Source organism: Microcaecilia unicolor, chromosome 2 (genome assembly GCF_901765095.1).
Source record: "Microcaecilia unicolor chromosome 2, aMicUni1.1, whole genome shotgun sequence".
NCBI lineage: Eukaryota > Metazoa > Chordata > Amphibia > Gymnophiona > Siphonopidae > Microcaecilia > Microcaecilia unicolor.
The window spans coordinates 627,119,679-627,143,077 of NC_044032.1; the positions used below are offsets into that span (position 1 = coordinate 627,119,679).

Below are 23,399 nucleotides of genomic sequence, written 5' to 3' on the forward strand. Positions count from 1 at the left end.
GGAGCATATGAGGAAATCTCCCTGTGCTGTATGCCAAACTTACCATGCAATAACTCTTCGTCTCCTGAATTCTATAATACTGCACACCTCTTTAGTGAACGCCCCCTAACATGCCCATGTTCCTCCCATGACCATTCCCCCTCTCAGTTTGACGTTAAAAGATTTGCACACACATCTTTATAGAATAGCGTTTAGCAAGATGGAGGTACAAATCCAAATTGTTGCCAATTAATGCCAGTAATGGAATGTTAGTACCCAATTATTGGTGCTATCTGGCTCGTTACTCTATTAAATTTGCACACACAATTTTGAGCGCCATACCTAGAATTCAGGGGTAAGTGATCTGTGTTAACGTTCTTGCATTTAACTGTATGGGCCCGCAACAGTTAACAAAGAGGCTTATGAGTTATAGCATGATAAGTTTGGCATACAGCACAGGGAGATTTCCTCATATGCTCCTGTCTGTATGCGTTATCTTGTTTTCAAGTGCTCTTGAGGAAAATCTAATCTCAAAAGCTGTTTAATATCTGGCCTCTCCGCTGAGATGCCCAGTCAGGGAACTCAACAAAAGATCATGTTTGATGTTTTTCAGATGTGAAGGGACTCTGCATACCTGTCCCAGTCTACCTGTGCCATCCTGTGCTCCCCAGAAATTTAAGATTTATTTTCTTCTAATTAATAGGTTTTTGATAGTGGAACTGGAGGATCGAGGGATGTGAAGCAAAATGTAGTATCACATGAGAACAACTTAAAATAAACATTCTTCACACCCATGTACATTTTTGTCTAAAATGTATAATCCAAAAGGCATTAAGGGGTCCTTTTTCTAAGCCGCGGTAAAAAGTGGCCTGCGGGAGTGTGGGCGTGTGTTTTTGGCTTTCGCCGGGCCATTTTTTACCGCAGCTGGGTGAAAAAAGGCTTTTTTCAGTGGGGGCAGTAAATGGCTGTGTGCTACGATTAAAAGTAGCCTTCGGCTATTTGCTGCCTGAGAACTTACCGCAAGCCATCAACCTAGCGGTAAGGGCTCACATGCTACTCACACGGTATTCATGCCGTGTGCACCGTTGTGACCGCGCTGCCGATTACGGCCAGGAACGCCACTGCAGTAGAAAATAATTTTCTACCGTGGGAACCAGCGCATGCCAACTTTGGAATTACGGCCAGGCGCCCGCGCTAGCCCAGCGGTAGAGCCGATTTGGCGCATGCTACCCACGCCGCTGCTTTGTAAAGGACCTCTATAGTAGGAGCTTATCAGGCTCATTTTCAAAAGAGAAGGACGTCCATCTTTCGACATAAATCGGAACATGGATGTCCATCCCCCAGAGACGTCCAAATCGGTATAATCGAAACCCGATTTTGGACGTCTTCAACTGCAGTCCGTCACAAGGATGGCCAAAGTTCAGAGGATTAGGGAAGGTGGGACTTGGGCGTGCCTAACACTTGGACGTCTTTGATCCATAATCGAAAAAAGCAAGGACGTCTCTGACGAACACTTGGACGTTCTCACCCGGACGTGTTTTTTTTTTACAAATAAGGCACAAGAAGGTGCCCAAAATGACCAGATGACCACCGGAGGGAATTGGGGATGACCTCCCATTACTCCCCCAGTTGTCACTAACCCCCTCCCACCCTCAAAAAACATCTTTAAAAATATTTTGTGCCAGCCTTAGATGTCATACTCGGGTCCATGACAGCACGTGAAGGTCCCAGGAGCAGTTTTAGTGGGTACTGCAGTGCACTTCAGACAGGCGAACCCATGACCATACCCCCCACCTGCTACATTTGTAGAGGAAACAAGCCCACTGTACCCACATATAGGTGCCCCCTTCACCCGTAAGGGCTATGGTAGTGGTGTACAGTTATGGGTAGTGGGGTTTTGGGGGGCTCAGCACACAAGGTAAGGGAGCAATGTTCCTGGGAGCATTTTATGAAGTCCACTGCAGTGCCCCCTAGGGTGCCCAGTTGGTGTTTTGGCATGTCAGGGAGACAAGTGCAGTAGAAATGCTGGCCCCTCCCACGTCCAAATGGCTTGCATTTGGACATTTTTGACTTGGATGTCTTTGGTTTCGAAAATCGCCGAAAGTCAAAGACGTCCAAATTTAAGGATGTCCTTGGATTTGGACGTCTCTGACGGTATTTTCGAAACGAAAGATGGACGTCCATCTTGTTTCGAAAATACAGTTTTCCCTGCCCCCGGATTTGGACATTTTACAAAGACATCCAAATCGCAACTTGGACGTTTCTTTCGAAAATGCCCCTCCATGTTACTGATCTGCATAACATACTCTACACTTTCATCGTGGTACTGTAGTGGATTGTTTGTGAATTTGGGGCTCTACTTCCCCTCCTCTCTTTCCCACTAGTTTCATGTTTTCCTAGCGTCTGGCTGTACGCATGCTTATCAGCCGGCACGTTCTAATTGCAGTTTCTCCTCTGCAGGTGAGGAAGTTGGAATGCTGGAGGACATGGCTCTTGGTATTTCAGATCTACAACATGTAATGTTTAAAATAGTGGAAGCCCAGTCTGATGACTTCCTACCGGTGGTTAGTGGAAGGCGGTAAGTGCTGTGTATGTCTCAAAGGCAGAGGTACGGGTTGTGCATGTGGATCAGGCATGCAAATTTGCTAGCACCCATTTGATTCTTTAGTATGCCTTTAAAAACTTAGGGGTCAGTTTTCAGTGGGGTTTAACCAGGCTCCTGCCCATTTACACCTTATTGAACTAGTCAGCTGAAGCACTTAACCGGGTAGTGCTGCTGAATATCACTGCTAACCGGCTATCCCCTAACTAGCTTGGTTAGGGGCGGGCTGGGGGCGGAGATAGCATGGAGCTGCAACTTAGTCGGTTAACGGCAAGATTCAGTCCACTAACCGGCTAAGTAGGTACATAAAGTTAGGACATCAAAGCAGCTGTGTTAACCGGGCATTGGTCTGAATATTGTCCAGTGCCCAGTTAACTTCTGGGTAAGATGCTGTCCTAACTCTATGCGCTGAGTTAACTGGGCATTAGTCTGAATATTGGTCAGTGCCCAGCAGATGTACCCGGATATTCAGTACTGGAAGCTGCATGTACCCTGGCATTGAATGTCTGGGGTTAGGTCAGCCCATGGCTGGAAACCACTTACCATCTCAGGCTGAATTTTATCCCCTTACCTGCAAATCTATATCTATAAAGCAGACACTTGTGGTTTGTTTGTTTGTCCGTGTTTGAACTCCGGCCCCCGAAGAGCTACGGCTACTAAACTCGGCATGCAGACTCTACCCGCCATTGCCTAGGTTATTGTGTAGTTTGAAGCAATTTGGTTCACGGGGGCACTCAGAGGAGGGGGAGCAATATCTCCATCCATTAAATGAGTAGGCCGCAGGTCGGAAAGTTCTTTCTTGCTGTTGCTAAGCGACAAACTGCTTGGGACAGGGTGAGGGAGACTGGTGGGGAGAAACACGGACAGCTGCTGTGCAGTTGTCCCTCGCTCATTCTCTAATACCCTCTTCCCTAATAATTTCAGTACAAGGGGGGGTTCAAAGATTGGTGGGAACAGGGTAATGAGAAAGTATTAGTGCAGACTGGGGAGCGTGTGTGTGTGCATGGATTCAGTACCCCCTCCCAAGTCCATGAGATGAGACAGACTACTAAGCGACAAACTGAGGGGCAGGGTTGCCAGATGGGCAGTTTTCCGCAACCCGCCGCGGGTAACTTTTGCCCGCGGCGGGTTGCGGTTTTTTGGGCTCGTTTTGTTTTTTTCTGTGCGGGTTTTGGGGCGGTTTTTCGGCCGGCAGGGGTGAGGCTAATGGTGACAGAGGCGGAGTTTGTGACGTTTTGGGCGGGGTTTGTTGACGTATTGGACGGGGCGATGACTGTGGGGGCGGGGCTGATGACGGCGGGGCGGGGTGATGACGGAAGGGGCAGGGTTGATGACGGCGGGGGTGGGGGTGATGACGGAAGGGGCGGGGTTGATGACGTCGGGGGTGGGGTGTGTGCGGTTTTTGAGCGGTTTTGTGTGAGAATTTTTTTTTTTATATGGCAACCCTGCTGAGGGGTTGAGAGACTGTGACAGAGGCTGCTTGGGACAGGGTGAGGGCTCAGAGACTAGTGGGGAGAAACACGGACATCAGCAATGTAGTTGTCCCTTTCTCATTCTCTAATACCCTCTTCCATAACAATTTCAGTACAAGGGAGGTTCAGAGACTGGTGGGAACAGGGTAGGGAGAAAGTATTGGGGTTAGGCTGAGAAGCGCGTGTGTGTGTGTGTGTGTGCGTGAATTCACTACCCCGCCAGGGGAGTGCTTCTCAAATAAAGGGCGGGAAACAAATTTCAATATGCCCTTGAAAAGAAGGCTGTGTTTTGACAGGAAAACGTTGAAAGCCAAACAGCAGGCACTGGCTAGATTGAAAGAAACAACTAATCGAGAAAATCAACCTAAACAAATTGATCGGAAAAGAAAAGTGAAGTGCTAGGTAGGGATCCAGTCTCCACATTGTCTGATTTAAGGGTGTATTAAACTCAATGTCACTCTTTCTCACACACCCCTCAGCAAAATAACCCCAGACACACTCAGCCATTCTCACACACCCCCACTCACACACACACACACACACACACACACACACACACACACACCCATTCTAGTACAGTACTCAGCAAAACATCCCACTCACCTGTTCTCACACACCCCTCAGCAAAACAACCCCAATCACACACCCCAGAATAGCACACCCCCACTGACACCCGTACTCACACACCCCAGAGTAGCACACCTCCACGCACACTCACCCCTCAGCATACTTATATAGCAGGGGTGTAGCCAGATGGCTAATTTTGCTGGGCCTGAGCCCAAGGTGGGTGGGCATGGAATTTACCTCCCCCCGGCCCCCTCCGGTTGCTCCTCTCTCCACCCCTCCCTGTCTACAAACCGCAAATATTAAATACTTGAGCTAGTAGGGATCCCCAAACCCTGCCAGCTAAAGACTTCCTCCTTCTCCTCCTCGAGCAAACAGCACTCTTCCAAACGGCAGCTGGCATCACTTGCCTCAAACTGATGCTAAGATCTGCTATTTGCAAGGTATGCAGGAGGGACTGATGTTGGGAGTTTTCAGCTGGTGGGGCTTGGGAATCCCTGCCAGCCACATCATAAGTGTGCTGCTACTGGGTGGGCCTGAGCCCAAAGTGGGTGGGCCTGGGCCCACCCAAGCCCACCCTTGGCTACGCCATTGTTATACAGTGCTATTACACACAAATAAACTACTAACCAGTTTGGCTTAGTAAACAGGGACCTAAATAAATAGCACATGTTAATTTGTAGGTTAACATGAATTCAATTACTTTAGTCCGCCCTATATTTTTTGAGCCATGCTAATGATCAAAATGCATGTTATGAAATGCATATACCTAGGGCAATAGCCTATGACTGCTGCCTTCCCAGATAGCTAAGTTATGGTCTTCTACTGTACAGTGTTTGTCTTCCCAATGGCTGACGTGAAAAAGGCCAGGAAGCGAACAAGAGATCAGTGCAGTGGCGTAGCCACAGGTGGGCTGGGGTGGGCCAGGGCCCACCCACATAGGGCTCAGGCCCACCCAACAGTAATACACATTTAGCAGTAGCTGGTGGGGATCCCAATCTTTGCCAGCTGAAGACTTCCCCCTGATGGTAACAGAAATGCTACTCTCCATGATACTGGCACCTGCACATTCTCAGTTTTCCGCGCCTGCCTGCTGCAGATTGCCAAGGTGGAGAGAAGCATTTTTCCACCAGCTGAGATATTTTTTTGGTGGGGGTGGAGAACACTTGGTGCCCACCCACTTCTTGCCTAGGCCCACCCAAAATCTGCTGTCTGGCTACGCCCCTGGATCAGTGTAAAGGATGTTAAATAGGGCTGGGAAGGTAGATTAGCCACACTATAATGTACTGAAATTCTTCAGCTGCAAAGTAAATTACAAGAGATCTGTGGCATATGAAGGCCTAATATTTTTTCATTATTGTCTAATCTAAGGCTTTGGATGTTTTCAGTATTGCAGGGTTTTTGTTTTTTTTGTCTTAATAGGGCTGTGTGTCTTAGATGATTGCAAATTAAATTCAGTACAAAGAGCTACAGTTTCCAGGGAAAAAAAAAAGCGTTTCTTCCACTGGGCTGGGGGGGGGGGAGGGTTAATGCACATCCCCATTCTTCTTAATTATTCCTGACAATGCACTTTCAGTGCGGGAGTTTCCAAGGAAAGTATTAAAATGAATAGCCAGGATGGTCACAGTGTGGTGGGCAAACCATCCAAAGTAATTAAGAAAAATTGAGGCCATTGACGCGGACAGAAGAAACACATCTTCTTGTAAATGGCTCCCACATGGAGACTTGAGTAATGAAGAAATAACTTATTTGTGGCCTGGCGTTACCATTGACGTCAACAGTGGGAAGCTTTGGTTTTGAAAAAGACTCAGCCTTCAAAGCAGCGGATGCACAATGGATCACAGAGCCAGGATCATTTCGGTGGCAAAAAGGACGAGTTCCTGGAGGATCTGATTTCCATGCTGTGATCAACTAGTGTCATAAAAGATTGAGAGAGGCTTGGGTGAAATCTTTTTTATAGCTGTTAAATTTCTACAAAAAAAATAAAGTAAGGACTTTCAAAGATGCAGGAACGTAGGGGGAAAAAATAGCCAGTCGTTGTGTTTCTAGAATGTTCTTCTGTTCTTATAGAAGATTAACACTAGGCATTAGAGAACTCAGAAATGTCTTGGGTTGTGTAAAACTTTCTGGAACTCCTAGAAGACAGCAGTGATTTCTGGCCACATTCTTATGAGCTTGAAAACTTTTATATTTGTTCTTCAAGTGATATCTCACAGAAAATAAATAAACATTGTAATTTAGATCAAGTATATTTTTATACTGTACACTAAACAGTTACCAGCAGAAAGAACTCTTATACTGATAAGAGACTGCTTAAAGCAACATAGACAGCTGGGTTTTATTAATGCAATGAAGTTGTCCAACAGGAAGAACAGGATTAAAAAACACTCATATAATTAATTTGTTTTGCTAGGGCTGGAACACAGTCATTTTCAGTGAGGTGATAATTCCTCTGTATAGGTTGTTGGTGGGACTTTGTGTCCAGTTCTGAAGGCCCTCACACAGAAAGGACGCGAGCAGGCTGAAGTTAGTCCAGAGTAGGACTGCCAAAACAGTTTGCATCAAAAGCAATGTGAGATGACAATTAAAGGCCCTAAATATATTGTATAAATTGTCTCAAAACTGAATTAATTCCACCCAAATCTACCAATCAAATCCAGACACACAAACCACCTGTAGTGGAATATACTGCACGTACTTCCCTATGAAGAAAGACTAAGGAGGCTAGGGCTATTCAGCTTGGAGAAGAGACGGCTGAGGGGAGACATGATAGAGGTATATAAAATAATGAGTGGAGTGGAACAGGTGGATGTGAAGCGTCTGTTCACGCTTTCCAAAAATACTAGGACTAGGGGGCATGCGATTAAACTACAGTGTAGTAAATTTAAAACAAATCAGAGAAAATTTTTCTTCACCCAACGTGTAATTAAACTCTGGAATTCGTTGCCGGAAAATGTGGTGAAGGCGGTTAGCTTAGCAGAGTTTAAAAAGGGGTTGGACGGTTTCCTAAAGGACAAGTCCATAAACCGCTACTAAACGGACTTGGAAAAATCCAAAATCCCAGGAATAACATGTATAGAATGTTTGTACGTTTGGGAAGCTTGCCAGGTGCCCTTGGCCTGGATTGGCCGCTGTCGTGGACAAGATGCTGGGCTCGATGGACCCTTGGTCTTTTCCCAGTATGGCATTACTTATGTACTTATGTACCTGTTTGTATGCATAAGGCCTGCATGGTCTAAGTGAGGCCTATGAACCAAACTCTGACTAGGCCAGGAACTGTCTTTTTAGGACAATACTATCATGGCTTTTACAAGACTTCCTGCAGCACTGGACATTGACATTCCAAGAAGCATCTGTGTTTCTCTACTACTACTACTACTTAACACTTCTAAAGCGCTGCTAGGGTTACGCAGCACTATACAGTTTAACAAAGAAGGACAGTCCCTGCTCAAAGGAGCTTACAATCTAATGGACAAAATGTGCAGTCAATCAAATTGGGGCAGTCTAGATTTCCTGAATAGGGGTATAGTGGTTAGGTGCCGAAGGCGACATTGAAGAGGTGGGCTTTGAGCAAGGATTTGAAGATGGGCAGGGAGGGGGCTTGGTATATGGGCTCAGGAAGTTTATTCCAAGCATAAGGAGAGGCGAGGCAGAAAGGGCGGAGCCTAGAATTGGCGGTGGTGGAGAAGGGTACAGAGAGGAGGGATTTGTCCTGTGAGCGGAGGTTTCGGGTAGGAGCGTACGGGGAGATAAGGGTAGAGAAGTAATTAGGGGCTGCAGATTGAGTGCATTTGTAGGTTAGCAGGAGAAGCTTGAACTGTATGCGGTACCTGATCGGAAGCCAGTGAAGTGACTTGAGGAGAGGGGTGATATGAGTATATCGGTCCAGGTGGAAGATAAGACGTGCAGCAGAGTTCTGAATGGATTGAAGGGGGGATAGATGGTTAAGTGGGAGGCCAGTGAGGAGTAGGTTGCAGTAGTCAAGGCGAGAGGTGTGAAACTGCAGGAGTGTGATGTACACCGACACTGGCATGTGATAATTTTGGCTGCTCATCTCTTGAGGCACCAGCGGTACCAGCTGTGATAAAGAGGACCATCACCAAGGCCAGGGGCCTCATTATATCATCTGCACAGGTATTCCTGTGCCAAGCTAATGACAATTACCATCTGGTTAGCTCGGTGATCCTAGAGGACCAAAATCTTTACCATCCACTTTCTAAGTGCACACTTCATGCTAGCAGTCTTTGTCTGCTCAGCTGATCCAATCAGAGTACTGTTACACATGTGATACGATCTGCAGTATTTGAGGGACACTGACTTGACAGGAAGGGAGTCTACTCAAGGAGTTAGAAGAGCTACACAGGCAGTTAGACTGAGAGACAGACAAATTTCTCTGATGTGTGTTATTTCACTAGCCAATATGTAGACCCAGTGCCGTAGCGAGGGCAGCTGACACCTGGGGTGGGTCGCCGCTGTGCACCCCCCCCCCCCCCCCCCCCCCCCCGGGTGCAGCACGGCGCACCCTCCCCGCTCTGGAGCACACCCCCCCCCCCCCCCCCGGAGCACGTACTTACATCGCAAAGCAGCAAGGGACGGGCGGTAGGGCCGATCCGCCCCGACTGCATGTTACTGGGAGCTGCGTCGGCTCCGCTGGTTCCCTGCTCTCTCTGCCCCGGAACAGGAAGTAACCTGTTCCAGGGCAGAGCGAGCAGGGAACCAGCGGAGCCGACCCCCCCCCCCCCCCCCCAGCGGCGTGCACCCGGGGCAGACCGCCCCACCGCCCCCCTTCCTACACCACTGTGTAGACCGCACCTTGAGTATTGTGTCCAATTTTGGTCGCCGCATCTCAAGAAAGATATAGTGGAATTGGAAATGGTGCAGCGAAGGGCAACGAAAATGATAGCGGGGATGGGACGACTTCCCTATGAAGAAAGGGGACGACTTCCCTATGAAGAAAGACTAAGGAGGCTAGGGCTATACAGCTTGGAGAAGAGACGGCTGAGGGGAGACATGATAGAGGTATATAAAATAATGAGTGGAGTGGAACAGGTGGATGTGAAGCGTCTGTTCATGCTTTCCAAAAATACTAGGACTAGGGGCATGCGATGAAACTACAGTGTAGTAAATTTAAAACAAATCGGAGAAAATGTTTCTTCACCCAACGTGTAATTAAACTCTGGAATTCGTTGCCGTAGAATGTGGTGAAGGCGGTTAGCTTAGCAGAGTTTTAAAAGGGTTTAGACGGTTTCCTAAAGGACAAGTCCATAGACCGCTACTAAATGGACTTGGAAAAATCCACAATTTCAGGAATAACATGTATAGAATGTTTGTACGTTTGGGAAGCTGCCAGGTGCCCTTGACCTGGATTGGCCGCTGTCGGGGACAGGATGCTGGGCTTGATGGGCCTTTGGTCTTTTCCCAGTATGGCATTACTTATGTACTTATTACTGAGGGTCTAAAGCCCTCAGTGCTCATAAAGGAACTGAACTAAGAATATGTGTAATACTGAGTAAGAACCAGTACTAGGTAGCATCTTAGCTTCGACTAAGATACTTCCAGAGAAGAGCTGTGTGCATTTTAGCTTCATCGCAATGAACACAGACTGAAGACACAGTGGAGCAGGCAACCTATCTACACAGCCTTGTTCAGGAGCTGGCTGGGAAACTTCAGCTTGGAGTCCAAGAGGGAAAGGAGAGACCTGCCACACAGAGGGAGTCAAAAGACTTTTCCAGGCAGCCTACAGGTTGAGGTCAGTTATTCTTCCTATAGTCGAGATGAGATTGAGAGCTAAGTTCCAAGTGAGTCAGAACCTTTTGGCACGTGATCTTAGGTTAGCCCCGGTAGTTATGTCTCAGGAATAATTATTAGTTACACTAATATTGTTACCGTTCCCCTCTCTCTCCTTCCCCTCATTCCTTTTCCTCCTTTCCTGAAGTTACTATAGAGGAAACTACACTTCTCCTTTCTTCCTCAAAATGTACCACCTGTTCCTCTGATCCCATTCCCACCCACCTTCGTAATGCCATCTCACCTGCTCTTATTCCTTTTATCTGTCACATTCTCAACCTCTCACTTTCCACTGCGACTGTCCCTGCTGCCTTTAAACATGCTGTGGTCACACCTCTCCTTAAGAAGCCTTCACTCGACCCTATTTGTCCCTCTAATTGCCGACCCATCTCCCGCCTCCCTTTTCTCTCCAAATTACTTGAGCGTGCTGTTCACCGCCGCTGCCTTGATTTTCTCTCTTCACATGCTATTCTTGACCACTACAATCTGGTTTTCGCCCTCTCCAATCAACCGAAACTGCGCTTACTAAAGTCTCCAAAGACCTATTACTGGTTAAATCCAGAGGTCAATATTCCATCCTCATTCTTCTTGATCTTTCCGCTGCTTTTGACACTGTCGATCAAAGAAATCAATCAGATTCGTCTGACACTACCTGCCTCTAGTGAATCCATGCTGCCTCGGGTCCTGCAGTCCATTCAGTCGAGAAACCTCACAATCCTCCACTTTAGAAGCGTTTCCATAAGTTTGCTCACCACTGAGGTCAGACTGACAGGTCTATAATTTCCAGCCTCCTCCTTACTTCCGCTCTTGTGTATAAGGACCCACATCTGGCCTTCTCCAGTCCTCCGGGACCACTCCAAACTCTAAGGAAGCATTGAAGATGTCAGACATCGGAGCTGCCAAAACCTTTCCAAGTTCCTTGAGCATCCTTGGATGTATCCCATCAGGCTCCATTGCTTTGTCTACTTTTAGTTTAGCTATCTTCACATGAACACAGTCTTCTGAGAATTGGTCCCGGTCTTCCATATATCCATCCCCATTTGTATTTGTTTTCTGCGGTTTGTAACCGGGTCACCCTTCCAGGACCCAGCCAGGGCCGACCCTGCTTGGCTTTCTTCCGAGTACCACGACTATCCGGTCTTACCCCTCAATGGACGTCTCTCTGATCCAGCCTAACGGGAGAGAGGCCTCTGCTTCTCCAAGTCCTCTCTTGTTCCTTTTCACAAATGCTCCGCTCACAACCAGTGTGGTTAATAAAAAGTCTTTATTTTTGCCAACACATTCTTTCCTTTTGGTTCAAACACCACCAAAAGCATTTACTCTGTGTCTTTTAGTCAAACACTTCTCAGGCCCTAGAGCAGTTCATACAGCCTCTTCTCATTCCCCTCCTCTTCTCCTGTGCTGGGGATACTCTCACAGCCTCACAGTTCAACAGAGCAATTAAGGAAACAAAACAGCTTTTCTTCCTAGTTTCAGTGTACCTGTCCTATTTGAACTAGAGTCTCTCCCCACTGCCTCAGTTTCTCTCCTCCAGTCTTCCACCACCGGGTTAATGGAGCTGCCAGGAAACCTCTCACTGTATCCTTCTCCTTCTGGGCCAGAGCAGCAATTCCATGCTCTCCTCCCCCTGTCCCTCAGTCACCTCCATTTATCCTCCTCACCAGCCTCCTCCTCCTCAAGCCTTCCCAGCTGGCCCTCAATACCCTCATCAGAAATCATCTCCAATCCTCTACACCCTCCCCTACTTTCTGCATAGCTCGTCTGGGAAGAGAGGGTTCCTAGGATTGGTAGTTCATTCCTCGCTTCCCCCCTTCAGTTGGCTTTTCAGCATACTAGGAACTGGTATTGAGAACTTTCTCGGTCGGCATTCCCCTGCTCTCAGCAACCCTCGCTCCCGTGGTTCCCTTGTTCTCCTATCACCTGCCCTCTCACAGGTTCTACCCCCCAGCCTTTCATCCTTTAAAACAGAATAGAAATAATTGTTAAGCAGTTCAGCTTTATCCTTATCAGCTTCTACATTTATTTATTTATTTATTTAATTTGTATCCCACATTTTACCACCTATTTGCAGACTCAATGTGGCTTACAATATTACATCTTGGCAGGCACCAATCAAGAGTAAATATACAATTAGATTACATACAAAGAAATGAGTGTAACATAATAATTATAATCAATTCAGTAAATCAGAAAACAGTCAAACTATCAAGTAAGTAGTGAGGCATTGGAGTTCTTATTATTGATTATTATGGTAAGTCTTGTTAAAGAGATAAGTTTTTAGTGTTTTTCGAAAGTTAATTAAGACATGAATAGTTTTCAGATCAAGTGGTAATGCATGCCACAGCTGAGTGCCAATGTAAGAAAGCATATACTTCCCACTCAGCTTGGAGTCTCACAATGCTATTATGGCACTTCTTCCTGTCGTTTATATATCGAAAAAATGTCTTGTCTCCTAATTTTACTGTCCAGCTTATAATCGAAATAGTAAAACGCCTATATTGTGACCCAAATCGGGAGGATAGACGTTTATCTCACAAAAACGAATAAAGCGGTATAATCGAAAGCCGAATTTGGACGTTTTCAACTGCACTCCGTCGCGGAATGCGGACAAAGTTGATGGGGGCATGTCGAAGGCGTGGTGAAGGCGGGAACTGGGGCGTGGTTATCGGCCTATCAGAGATGGGTGCCTTTCGCCGATAATGGAAAAAAATATGCGTTTTTAGTGAGAATTTAGGGCACTTTTCCTAGACCCTGTTTTTCCACGAATAGGGCCCCAAAAAGTGCCCTAAATGACCAGATGACCACTGGAGGGAGTCGGGGATGACCTCCCCTGACTCCCCCAGTGGTCACAACCCCCCTCCCACCACAAAAATATGCCGTTTCACAACTTTTTATGTTCACCCTCAAATGTCATACCCACCTCCCTGGCAGCAGTATGCAGGTCACTGGAGCAGTTATTAGGGTGGTGCAGTGGACTTCAGGCAGGTGGACCCAGGCCCATCCCCCCCCCTACCTGTTACACTTGTGCTGGTAAATGGGAGCCCTCCAAACCGCCCCCCAAACCCACTGTACCCACATGTAGGTGCCCCCCTTCACCCCTTAGGGCTATAGTAATGGTTGTAGACTTGTGGGCAGTGGGTTTTGAGGGGGATTTTGGGGGGCTCAACACACAAGGGAAGGGTGCTATGCAACTGGGAGCTCTTTTACCTTTTTTTTTGTTTTTGTAAAAGTGCCCCCTAGGGTGCCCGGTTGGTGTCCTGGCATGTGAGGGGGACCAGTGCACTACGAATCCTGGCCCCTCCTACGAACAAATGCCTTGGATTATTCGTTTTTGAGCCGGGCGCTTTCATTTTCCATTATCGCTGAAAAACAAAAACGCCCAGCTCACAAATTGTCGAATAAACATGGACGTCTATTTTTTGCGAAAATACGGTTTGGTCCGCCCCTTCACGGACCCGTTCTCGGAGATAGACGCCCATGGAGATAGACGTTTTCGTTCAATTATGCCCCTCTGTATCAGCTATCTTTTCTTCCATTCGCCTCTTCTCATTCCTGATAGCTTTTCCTACTTCTCTTAGCTTTTCCTTAGCTTTGCTCAGCCTCCTCTTTCTGAGTCGTCTTGTGATGTATGAAGGCTAACCTTCTTTCCCTTACCTTTTTCTGCTACTACATTCGAGAACCAAAGCGACCTTCGTTTCCTCTTACTTTTATGTCATTTTCTAACATAAAGGTTTTTGTCACCTTTAAGATAACTCCTTTCAGTTTCACCCACTGCTGTTCTGCTTCCTACAGCTGTTTCCATCCAACTAACTCTTCCCTGAGAAATTCCCCCATCTCAGCAAAGTCAATTCTTTGAAATCTAGGACCCTCAATCTTGAATAAACCCTCTCCTCCTTTGTCTTAACGTTGAACCACACCATTTGGTGATCGCTAGATGCCAGATGATCTCCCCACTGTAACATCAGAAACATTCCTGTTTGTGAGCACTAGGTCTAGGATAGCTCCATCCCACGTAGGTTCCTTTACCCACTGCTGAAATAATTTTAACTGTAGAGAATCCAAGATCTCATTGCTTCTAGACGACCGTGCAGCAGGGAAGCCCTAATTGACGCCCGGCATGTTAAAATCGTCTAGTAATAATACTTCCCCTTCTCTAGCTATTTTGTGAATGTCTTTAATTAGGTCTCTGTCCATTTCTTCCGACTGTGAAGATGACCTATATTAAACCAACATAATACATTGTCCTTTCCCTGTTACCAGTTTAACCCACAGTGCTTTTTCCTTACCCCATATCTCCTGCAGTTCTGTCACTTTAATATTATTTTTCATGTATAATGCCAATCCTCCACCCTTTTTTCCTACCCTGGCCTTCTTGAATAGATTATAGCCAAGTATAACTATATCCCAGTCATGGCTCTCCATGAACCACATCTCTGTGGCCACCACTAAATCCAAGCCAGCTTCTATCATTGCAGCCTCTAGATCTAGAAATTTGTTTCCCATACTACGGGCATTGGTATACAAGGCTCCCCAGATGGGACTCTTTTTTTTTCCTCTTTTCTATAAGGGTATTTGATATCTTACCTTCCTGAGGGTTATTTATGACTTTGGGGCTTTTCTCACCCATCCCCCAGCAAATTAGTTTAAAGCCCTCTTTAGTACTTTAGCCAGTTTGGTACAGAAGATACTTTGTCCTTCCTTGAAAGATGGACACCATCATCACTCAGTAGCTCTTGGAAAATTCATCCCATGGTCCAGGAAACCGAAGCGTTTGTGTTGGCACCATCCACAGGGCCACACATTTAGCTCCAGGATGACAGCTTCCCTCATTTGGTTTTTACCTTCAACAGGAAGGATTGATGAGAACACCGCCTGCGCACCTAGGTGCTTTACCCTCTGACCCAGAGCAATGAAGTCACGTTTGATATGTTCAGTAGAATACCTGGCAGTATCATTTGTGCCAACCTAATGATGACCCCATTAGCCAAATTCCTATCCAGCCATGGCCTCAACCCCTACATCAACGCCAACGATGTCCACAATATACATCCCGTTAAACACGACCCTAACAGAAATCATAAACAGAATTGAACTCAGCCTGCAAGTCATGAACTCATGGGCGGATGCATTCCAACTAAAACTCAACGCAGAAAAGACACACTGCCTCATCCTTTCATCACAATATAATACGAACAAACCTACCATTATAAACACCCCAGATTACACTCTTCCTGTATCAGACAGCCTGAAAATTCTTGGAGTCACTATTGACCAAAACCTTACGTTAGAAACCCAAGCGAAAATCACAACAAAGAAAATGTTCCACTCAATGTGGAAACTTAAGCGAGTAAAACCTTTCTTCCCGAGAGAGAGTTTTCGCAGACTGGTACAATCAATGGTGTTAAGTCACCTAGACTACTGTAATGCAATCTACGCCGGATGTAAAGAACAAATTATTAAGAAACTCCAAACTGCCCAAAACACCGTAGCCAGACTCATATTCGGAAAAAAACAAGATACGAAAGTGCCAAATCCCTACATGAAAGACTACATTGGCTCCCAATCAAAGAACGAATTGCGTTCAAAATCTGCACCCTGGTTCACAAAATCATTCATGGTGAGGCCCCGATCTACATGGCAGACCTTATAGACTTACTGACCAGAAACACAAAAAAGTCAGCACGCACATACTTAAATCTTCACTACCCAACCTGCAAAGGACTAAAATATAAATCACCATATGCATCCAGCTTCTCCTACATAAGCGCACAACTTTGGAATGCACTACCAAACGTCATGAAAACAATGCATGACCTAATAATCTTTCGGAAATTACTAAAAACCAATTGTTCAAAAAGGCATACCATAATGATCCCAACCTAAACACCTGAACCCTGCCAACACAACGAAACCTATACCAGTATTGGACAAAAACTTAATTCTTCCTCCTAGACTACATAATTATTCTGTTACTCACGAACTTTAACGCAGTCACCACTCTGTATCTCTTTACCGGAATTGGGCGATCACCATCATGGTACTATATAAGCCACATTGAGCCTGCAAATAGGTGGGAAAATGTGGGATACAAATGCAACAAATAAATAAATATATAGTAAGTGCCACAATTGACAAGTATAAATCACAAATGGGAACTCTAAATACTTGCCTACATGTTTAACTCTCACACATAGCAGAGCTTAGTAAATAGGTCACTGAAGTACGTATGAAAGGGCATTGCACTAGGAAGTAGTTGGATTCCTCTGTTTGCTGTAGGGGGATGTGCACAGGCCAAAAATGTTTGCAGTTCGTTGCTTTTTTTTCCCCCCTGGATCTTCTGGGTTGTTTTGGTCCATTTCACACATTCATTTTACATAGTATATTCTTTAACGTGCATTTGAACTTTTTAACATATGTAAATTGATTGTGTATTAATTCACAGATTAACATGCATTAAATGAGGATGTGTGCATTAAAGATTTTTTTCAGGTGCATTAGTGCATGTAAATCCTTTTGCTGTTTAATGCACAGCTGGTGAGGAATTTAGTTGAATAGGATGTTCCCACCCCTTACGATTCCTGTTTTTCTTTCAGGGATCATTACGTCATCGAGGTCAAGCTTCCAGCTAAGTTGTTTGAGGTTGCTGCCACAGGAGATTAAAGGAGGGAAGTTGCTTCAGTGTGTCCAGTTGTATTTAATATTGGAATTAACGAGCAGCAAACACTTGCTGAAAGGTAAGGAGGCAGTGTTAGGATGGAAAACACTTTCACAGAATTCAAATACACACTACTTGCTAGCGTAAAGCGATGCACAGGTGGTACACCTGATGGGTGCTTCAGTCAAATGACAGCGAAAAAGTCAGGGGAGAACAGCTAGGCCCAGCTCTTGCTTTGCATTCAGGCCCAGATGCACAAAAACCTAACGAGCCCACAAACTTGCGTTTTAAACTGGTTCCAGACCAGTTTAAAAGCAAGTAGTTCACCCCGGGCATGCACTAAGGGCATTTTCCCTGCCAACTGGTAGCAGGCAACGGAAAACGGAATGCAAATGTTTGAAAAGCTATTATAATGAGCTGCAGTACCGTTGCAGCCCATATAATCAGATGCACTACCGTTTTTCCGATTCCCTTACCGTAGGAACCCTAACGAGATGTCTGACCTCTTGTTAGGGCTCCTGTTGAGGGAATCGGAAAGGAAAAGGGCCCCCAAAAAAGGTTAAAAGAAAAAAAAAAAAAAAAGCAGGGAGCGCATGTGAGGGGCGTCCTTTAAGGACGTACTCTCCTGCGCTTCTGAGAGACGTCTTTTTTTTTTTTTTTTGCAGTGTTTTTGTTCTGCCGGCGCCTGTGTTTCTTTTCCCCTTCTTGAGTCTTCGCACGCGCCACTTACCCCTCCACAGCGAAATTTTTCTATTTTCCTGGTTGCCGGAGAATCGGGACGTCCCTTTAGATTAGGCTCCTCTTCCTGGTCTCTTCAGCCAATCAGAGCGCGTTTCGCTGACAACAGCCAGCTAAGCCCGCTTTGATTGGCTGAAGAGACAGGAAGAGGAGCCTAATCTAAAGGACGTCCCGATTCTCCGACTCAGGTACCGAAGGACTAGAGAATGCAAGTGAGCTACAACGAGTAGCTCATTTGCATTCCCTATCGTTGATGCATTCCCGTTCCCTACCGATTCGCTATGGAATCGGTAGGGAACGGGAATGCATCAACGATAGGGAATGCAAATGAGCTACTCGTTGTAGCTCACTTGCATTCTCTAGTCCTTCGGTACCTGAGTCGGAGAATCGGGACGTCCCTTTAGATTAGGCTCCTCTTCCTGGTCTCTTCAGCCAATCAAAGCGGGCTTAGCTGGCTGTTGTCAGCGAAACGCGCTCTGATTGGCTGAAGAGACCAGGAAGAGGAGCCTAATCTAAAGGGACGTCCCGATTCTCCGGCAACCAGGAAAATAGAAAAATTTCGCTGTGGAGGGTAAGTGGCGCGGCGAAGACTCAAGAAGGGGGAAAAGAAACACGAGCGCCGGCAGAACAAAAAACTGCAAAAAAAAAAAAAGACGTCTCTCAGAAGCGCAGGAGAGTACGTCCTTAAAGGACGCCCCTCACATGCGCTCCCTGCTTTTTTTTTTTTTTCTTTTAACCTTTTTTGGGGGCCCTTTTCCTTTCCGATTCCCTCACAGGAGCCCTAACAAGAGGTCAGACATCTCGTTAGGGTTCCTACGGTAAGGGAATCGGAAAAACGGTAGTGCATTGATTATAATGGGCTGCAACGGTACTGCAGCTCATTATAATAGCTTTTCAACATTTGCATTCCGTTTTCGTTGCCTGCTACCGTGGCAGGGAAAATGCCCTTAGTGCATGCCCGGGGTGAACTACTTGCGTTTTAAACTGGCTGGAACCAGTTTAAAACGCAAGTTGTGGGCTCGTTAGGTTTTGTGCATCTGGGCCTGAATGCAAAGCAGAGCTGGGCCTAGCTGTTCTCCCCTGACTTTTTCGCTGTCATTTGACTGAAGCACCCATCAGGTGTACCACCTGTGCATCGCTTTACGCTAGCAAGTATTGTGTATTTTGAATTCTGTGAAAGTGTTTTCCATCCTAACACTGCCTCCTTACCTTTCAGCAAGTGTTGCTGCTCGTTAATTCCAAATTAAATAACACTGGACACACATGAAGCAACTTCCCTCCTTTAATCTCCTGTGGCAGCAACTCAACAACTTAGCTGGAAGCTTGACCTCTATGACGTAATGATCCCTGAAAGAAAAACAGGAATCGAAGGGTGGGAACATCCTATTCAACTAAATTCCTCACCAGCTGTGCATTAAACAGCACAAAAGGATTTACATGCACTAATGCACCTGAAAAAATCTTTAATGCACACTCCTCATTTTAATGCATGTTAATCTGTGAATTAATACACAATCAATTTACATATGTTAAAAAGTTCAAATGCACGTTAAAGAAATATATATAAATGAATGTGTGAAATGGACCAAAACAACCCAGAAGATCCAGGGGGAAAAAAGCAAACGAACTTCAAACATTTTTGGCCTGTGCACATCCCCCTACAGCAAACAGAGGAATCCAACTACTTCCTAGCGCAATGCCTTTCATACGTACTTCAGTGACCTATTTACTAAGCTCTGCTATGTGTGGAGAGTTAAACATGTAGGCAATTATTTTAGATGTCCCATTTGTGATTTATACTTGTCAATTGTGGCACTTACTATATATTTATTTATTTGTTGCATTTGTATCCCACATTTTCCCACCTATTTGCAGGCTCAATGTGGCTTATAGTACCATGATGGTGATCGCCAATTCCGGTAAAGAGATACAGAGTGGTGACTGCGTTAAAGTTCGTGAGTACAGAATAATTATGTAGTCTAGGAGGAAGAATTAAGTTTTTGTCCAATACTGGTATAGGTTTCGTTGTGTTGCAGGGTTCAGGTGTTTAGGTTGGATCTATGGTATGCCTTTTTGACACAATTGGTTTTTAGTAATTTCCGAAAGATTATTAGGTCATGCATTGTTTTCATGACGTTTGGTAGTGCATTCCAAAGTTGTGCGCTTATGTAGGAGAAGCTGGATGCATAGTTGATTTATTTTAGTCCTTTGCAGTTGGGTAGTGAAGATTTAAGTATGTGCGTGCTGACTTTTTTGTGTTTCTGGTCAGTAAGTCTATAGGCTGCCATGTAGATCGGGGCCTCACCATGAATGATTTTGTGAACCAGGGTGCAGATTTTGAACGCAATTCGTTCTTTGATTGGGAGCCAATGTAGTCTTTCATGTAGGGATTTGGCACTTTCGTATCTTGTTTTTCCGAATATGAGTCTGGCTACGGTGTTTTGGGCAGTTTGGAGTTTCTTAATAATTTGTTCTTTACATCCGGCGTAGATTGCATTACAGTAGTCTAGGTGACTTAACACCATTGATTGTACCAGTCTGCGAAACTCTCTCGGGAAGAAAGGTTTTACTCGCTTAAGTTCCACATTGAGTGGAACATTTTCTTTGTTGTGATTTTCGCTTGGGTTTCTAACGTAAGGTTTTGGTCAATAGTGACTCCAAGAATTTCAGGCTGTCTGATACAGGAAGAGTGTAATCTGGGGTGTTTATAATGGTAGTTTGTTCGTATTATATTGTGATGAAAGGATGAGGCAGTGTGTCTTTTCTGCGTTGAGTTTTAGTTGAATGCATCCGCCCATGAGTTCATGACTTGCAGGCTGAGTTCAATTCTGTTTATGATTTCTGTTAGGTCGTGTTTAACGGGATGTATATTGTGACATCGTTGGCGTTGATGTAGGGGTTGAGGCCATGGCTGGATAGGAATTTGGCTAATGGGGTCATCATTAGGTTGGCACAAATGATACTGCCAGGTATTCTACTGAACATATCAAACGTGACTTCATTGCTCTGGGTCAGAGGGTAAAGCACCTAGGTGCGCAGCGGTGTCCTCAATCCTTCCGGTTGAAGGTAAAAACCAAATGAGGGAAGCTGTCATCCTGGAGCTAAATGTGTGGCCCTGTGGATGGTGCCAACACAAACGCTTCGGTTTCCTGGACCATGGGATGATTTTCCAAGAGCTACTGAGTGATGATGGTGTCCATCTTTCAAGGAAGGACAAAGTATCTTCTGTACCAAACTGGCTAAAGTACTAAAGAGGGCTTTAAACTAATTTGCTGGGGATGGGTGAGAAAAGCCCCAAAGTCATAAATAACCCTCAGGAAGGTAAGATATCAAATACCCTTATAGAAAAGAGGAAAAAAAAGAGTCCCATCTGGGGAGCCTTGTATACCAATGCCCGTAGTATGGAAACAAATTTCTAGATCTAGAGGCTGCAATGATAGAAGCTGGCTTGGATTTAGTGGTGGCCACAGAGATGTGGTTCATGGAGAGCCATGACTGGGATATAGTTATACTTGGCTATAATCTATTCAGAAGGCCAGGTAGGAAAAAGGGTGGAGGATTGGCATTATACATGAAAAATAATATTAAAGTGACAGAACTGCAGGAGATATGGGGTAAGGAAAAAGCACTGTGGGTTAAACTGGTAACAGGAAAGGACAATGTATTTATGTTGGTTTAATATATAGGTCATCTTCACAGTCGGAAGAAATGGACAGAGACCTAATTAAAGACATTCACAAAATAGCGAGAAGGGGAAGTATTATACTAGACGATTTTAACATGCCGGGCGTCAATTAGGGCTTCCCTGCTGCACGGTCGTCTAGAAGCAATGAGATCTTGGATTCTCTACAGTTAAAATTATTTCAGCAGTGGGTAAAGGAACCTACGTGGGATGGAGCTATCCTAGACCTAGTGCTCAAAACAGGAATGTTTCTGATGTTACAGTGGGAGATCATCTGGCATCTAGCGATCACCAAATGGTGTGGTTCAACGTTAAGACAAAGGAGGAGAGGGTTTATTCAAGTTGAGGGTCCTAGATTTCAAAAGAATTGACTTTGCTGAGATGGGGGAATTTCTCAGGGAAGAGTTAGTGGATGGAAACAGCTGTAGGAAGCAGAACAGCAGTGGGTGAAACTGAAGGAGTTATCTTAAAGGTGACAAAAACTTTATGTTAGAAAATGACATAAAAGTAAGAGGAAACGAAGGTCGCTTTGGTTCTCGAATGTAGTAGCAGAAAAAGGTAAGGGAAAGAAGGTTAGCCTTCATACATCACAAGACGACTCAGAAAGAGGAGGCTGAGCAAAGCTAAGGAAAAGCTAAGGAAGAAGGAAAAGCTATCAGGAATGAGAAGAGGCGAATGGAAGAAAAGATAGCTGATACAGAGGGGCATAATTGAACGAAAACGTCTATCTCCATGGGCGTCTATCTCCGAGAAACGGGTCCGTGAAGGGGCGGACCAAACCGTATTTTCGCAAAAAATAGACGTCCATGTTTTATTCGACAATTTGTGAGCTGGGCGTTTTTGTTTTTCAGCGATAATGGAAAATGAAAGCGCCGGCTCAAAAAACGAATAAATCCAAGGCATTTGTTCGTAGGAGGGGCCAGGATTCGTGCACTGGTCCCCCTCACATGCCAGGACACCAACCGGGCACCCTAGGGGGCACTTTTACAAAAACAAAAAAAAAAGGTAAAAGAGCTCCCAGTTGCATAGCACCCTTCCCTTGTGTGTTGAGCCCCCCAAAATCCCCTCAAACCCACTGCCCACAAGTCTACACCATTACTATAGCCTAGGGGTGAAGGGGGGCATACATGTGGGTACAGTGGGTTTGGGGGGCGGTTTGGAGGGCTCCCATTTACCAGCACAAGTGTAACAGGTAGGGGGGGGGGATGGGCCTGGGTCCACCTGCCTGAAGTCCACTGCACCCCCTATAACTGCTCCAGTGACCTGATACTGCTGCCAGAGAGGTGGGTATGACATTTGAGGGTGAACATAAAAAGTTGTGTGAACGGCATATTTTTGTGGTGGGAGGGGGTTTGTGACCACTGGGGGAGTCAGGGAGGTCATCCCCAGACTCCCTCCAGTGGTCATCTGGTCATTTAGGGCACTTTTTGGGGCCCTATTCGTGGGAAAACAGGGTCTAGGAAAAGTGCCCTAAATTCTCACTAAAAACGCATATTTTTTTTCCATTATCGGCCGAAAGGCACCCATCTGATAGGCGATAACCACGCCCCAGTTCCCTTCACACCACGCCTTCGACATGCCCCCATCAACTTTGTCCGCATCACGCGCGGTAGTTGCTTGAAAAAACGTCCAAATTCGGCTTTCGATTATACCGCTTTATTCGTTTTTGTGAGATAAACGTCTATACTCCCGATTTGGGTCACAATATAGGCGTTTTACTATTTCGATTATAAGCTGGACATGTAAAATTAGGAGACAAGAATTTTTTCGGATATAAACGACAGGACAGAAAGTGCCATAATAGCATTGTGAGACTCCAAGCTGAGTGGGAAGTATATGCTTTTTCTTACATTGGCACTCAGCTGTGGCATGCATACCACTTGATCTGAAAACGATTCATGTCTTAATAACTTTCGAAAA

General features: G+C 45.5%; 1 protein-coding gene across 1 annotated transcript in view; it reads left to right on the forward strand.

Moving 5' to 3' along the window:
• The window catches only part of INPP4B (inositol polyphosphate-4-phosphatase type II B), an 853,440-nt gene that overhangs the window by 704,808 nt on the left and 125,233 nt on the right, over positions 1–23,399 (forward strand). The window contains exon 17 of the mRNA XM_030192243.1: positions 2,440–2,557. Within this exon, the coding sequence (XP_030048103.1) occupies positions 2,440–2,557 (118 nt within the window). The remainder of the gene's footprint in view (positions 1–2,439; positions 2,558–23,399) is intronic.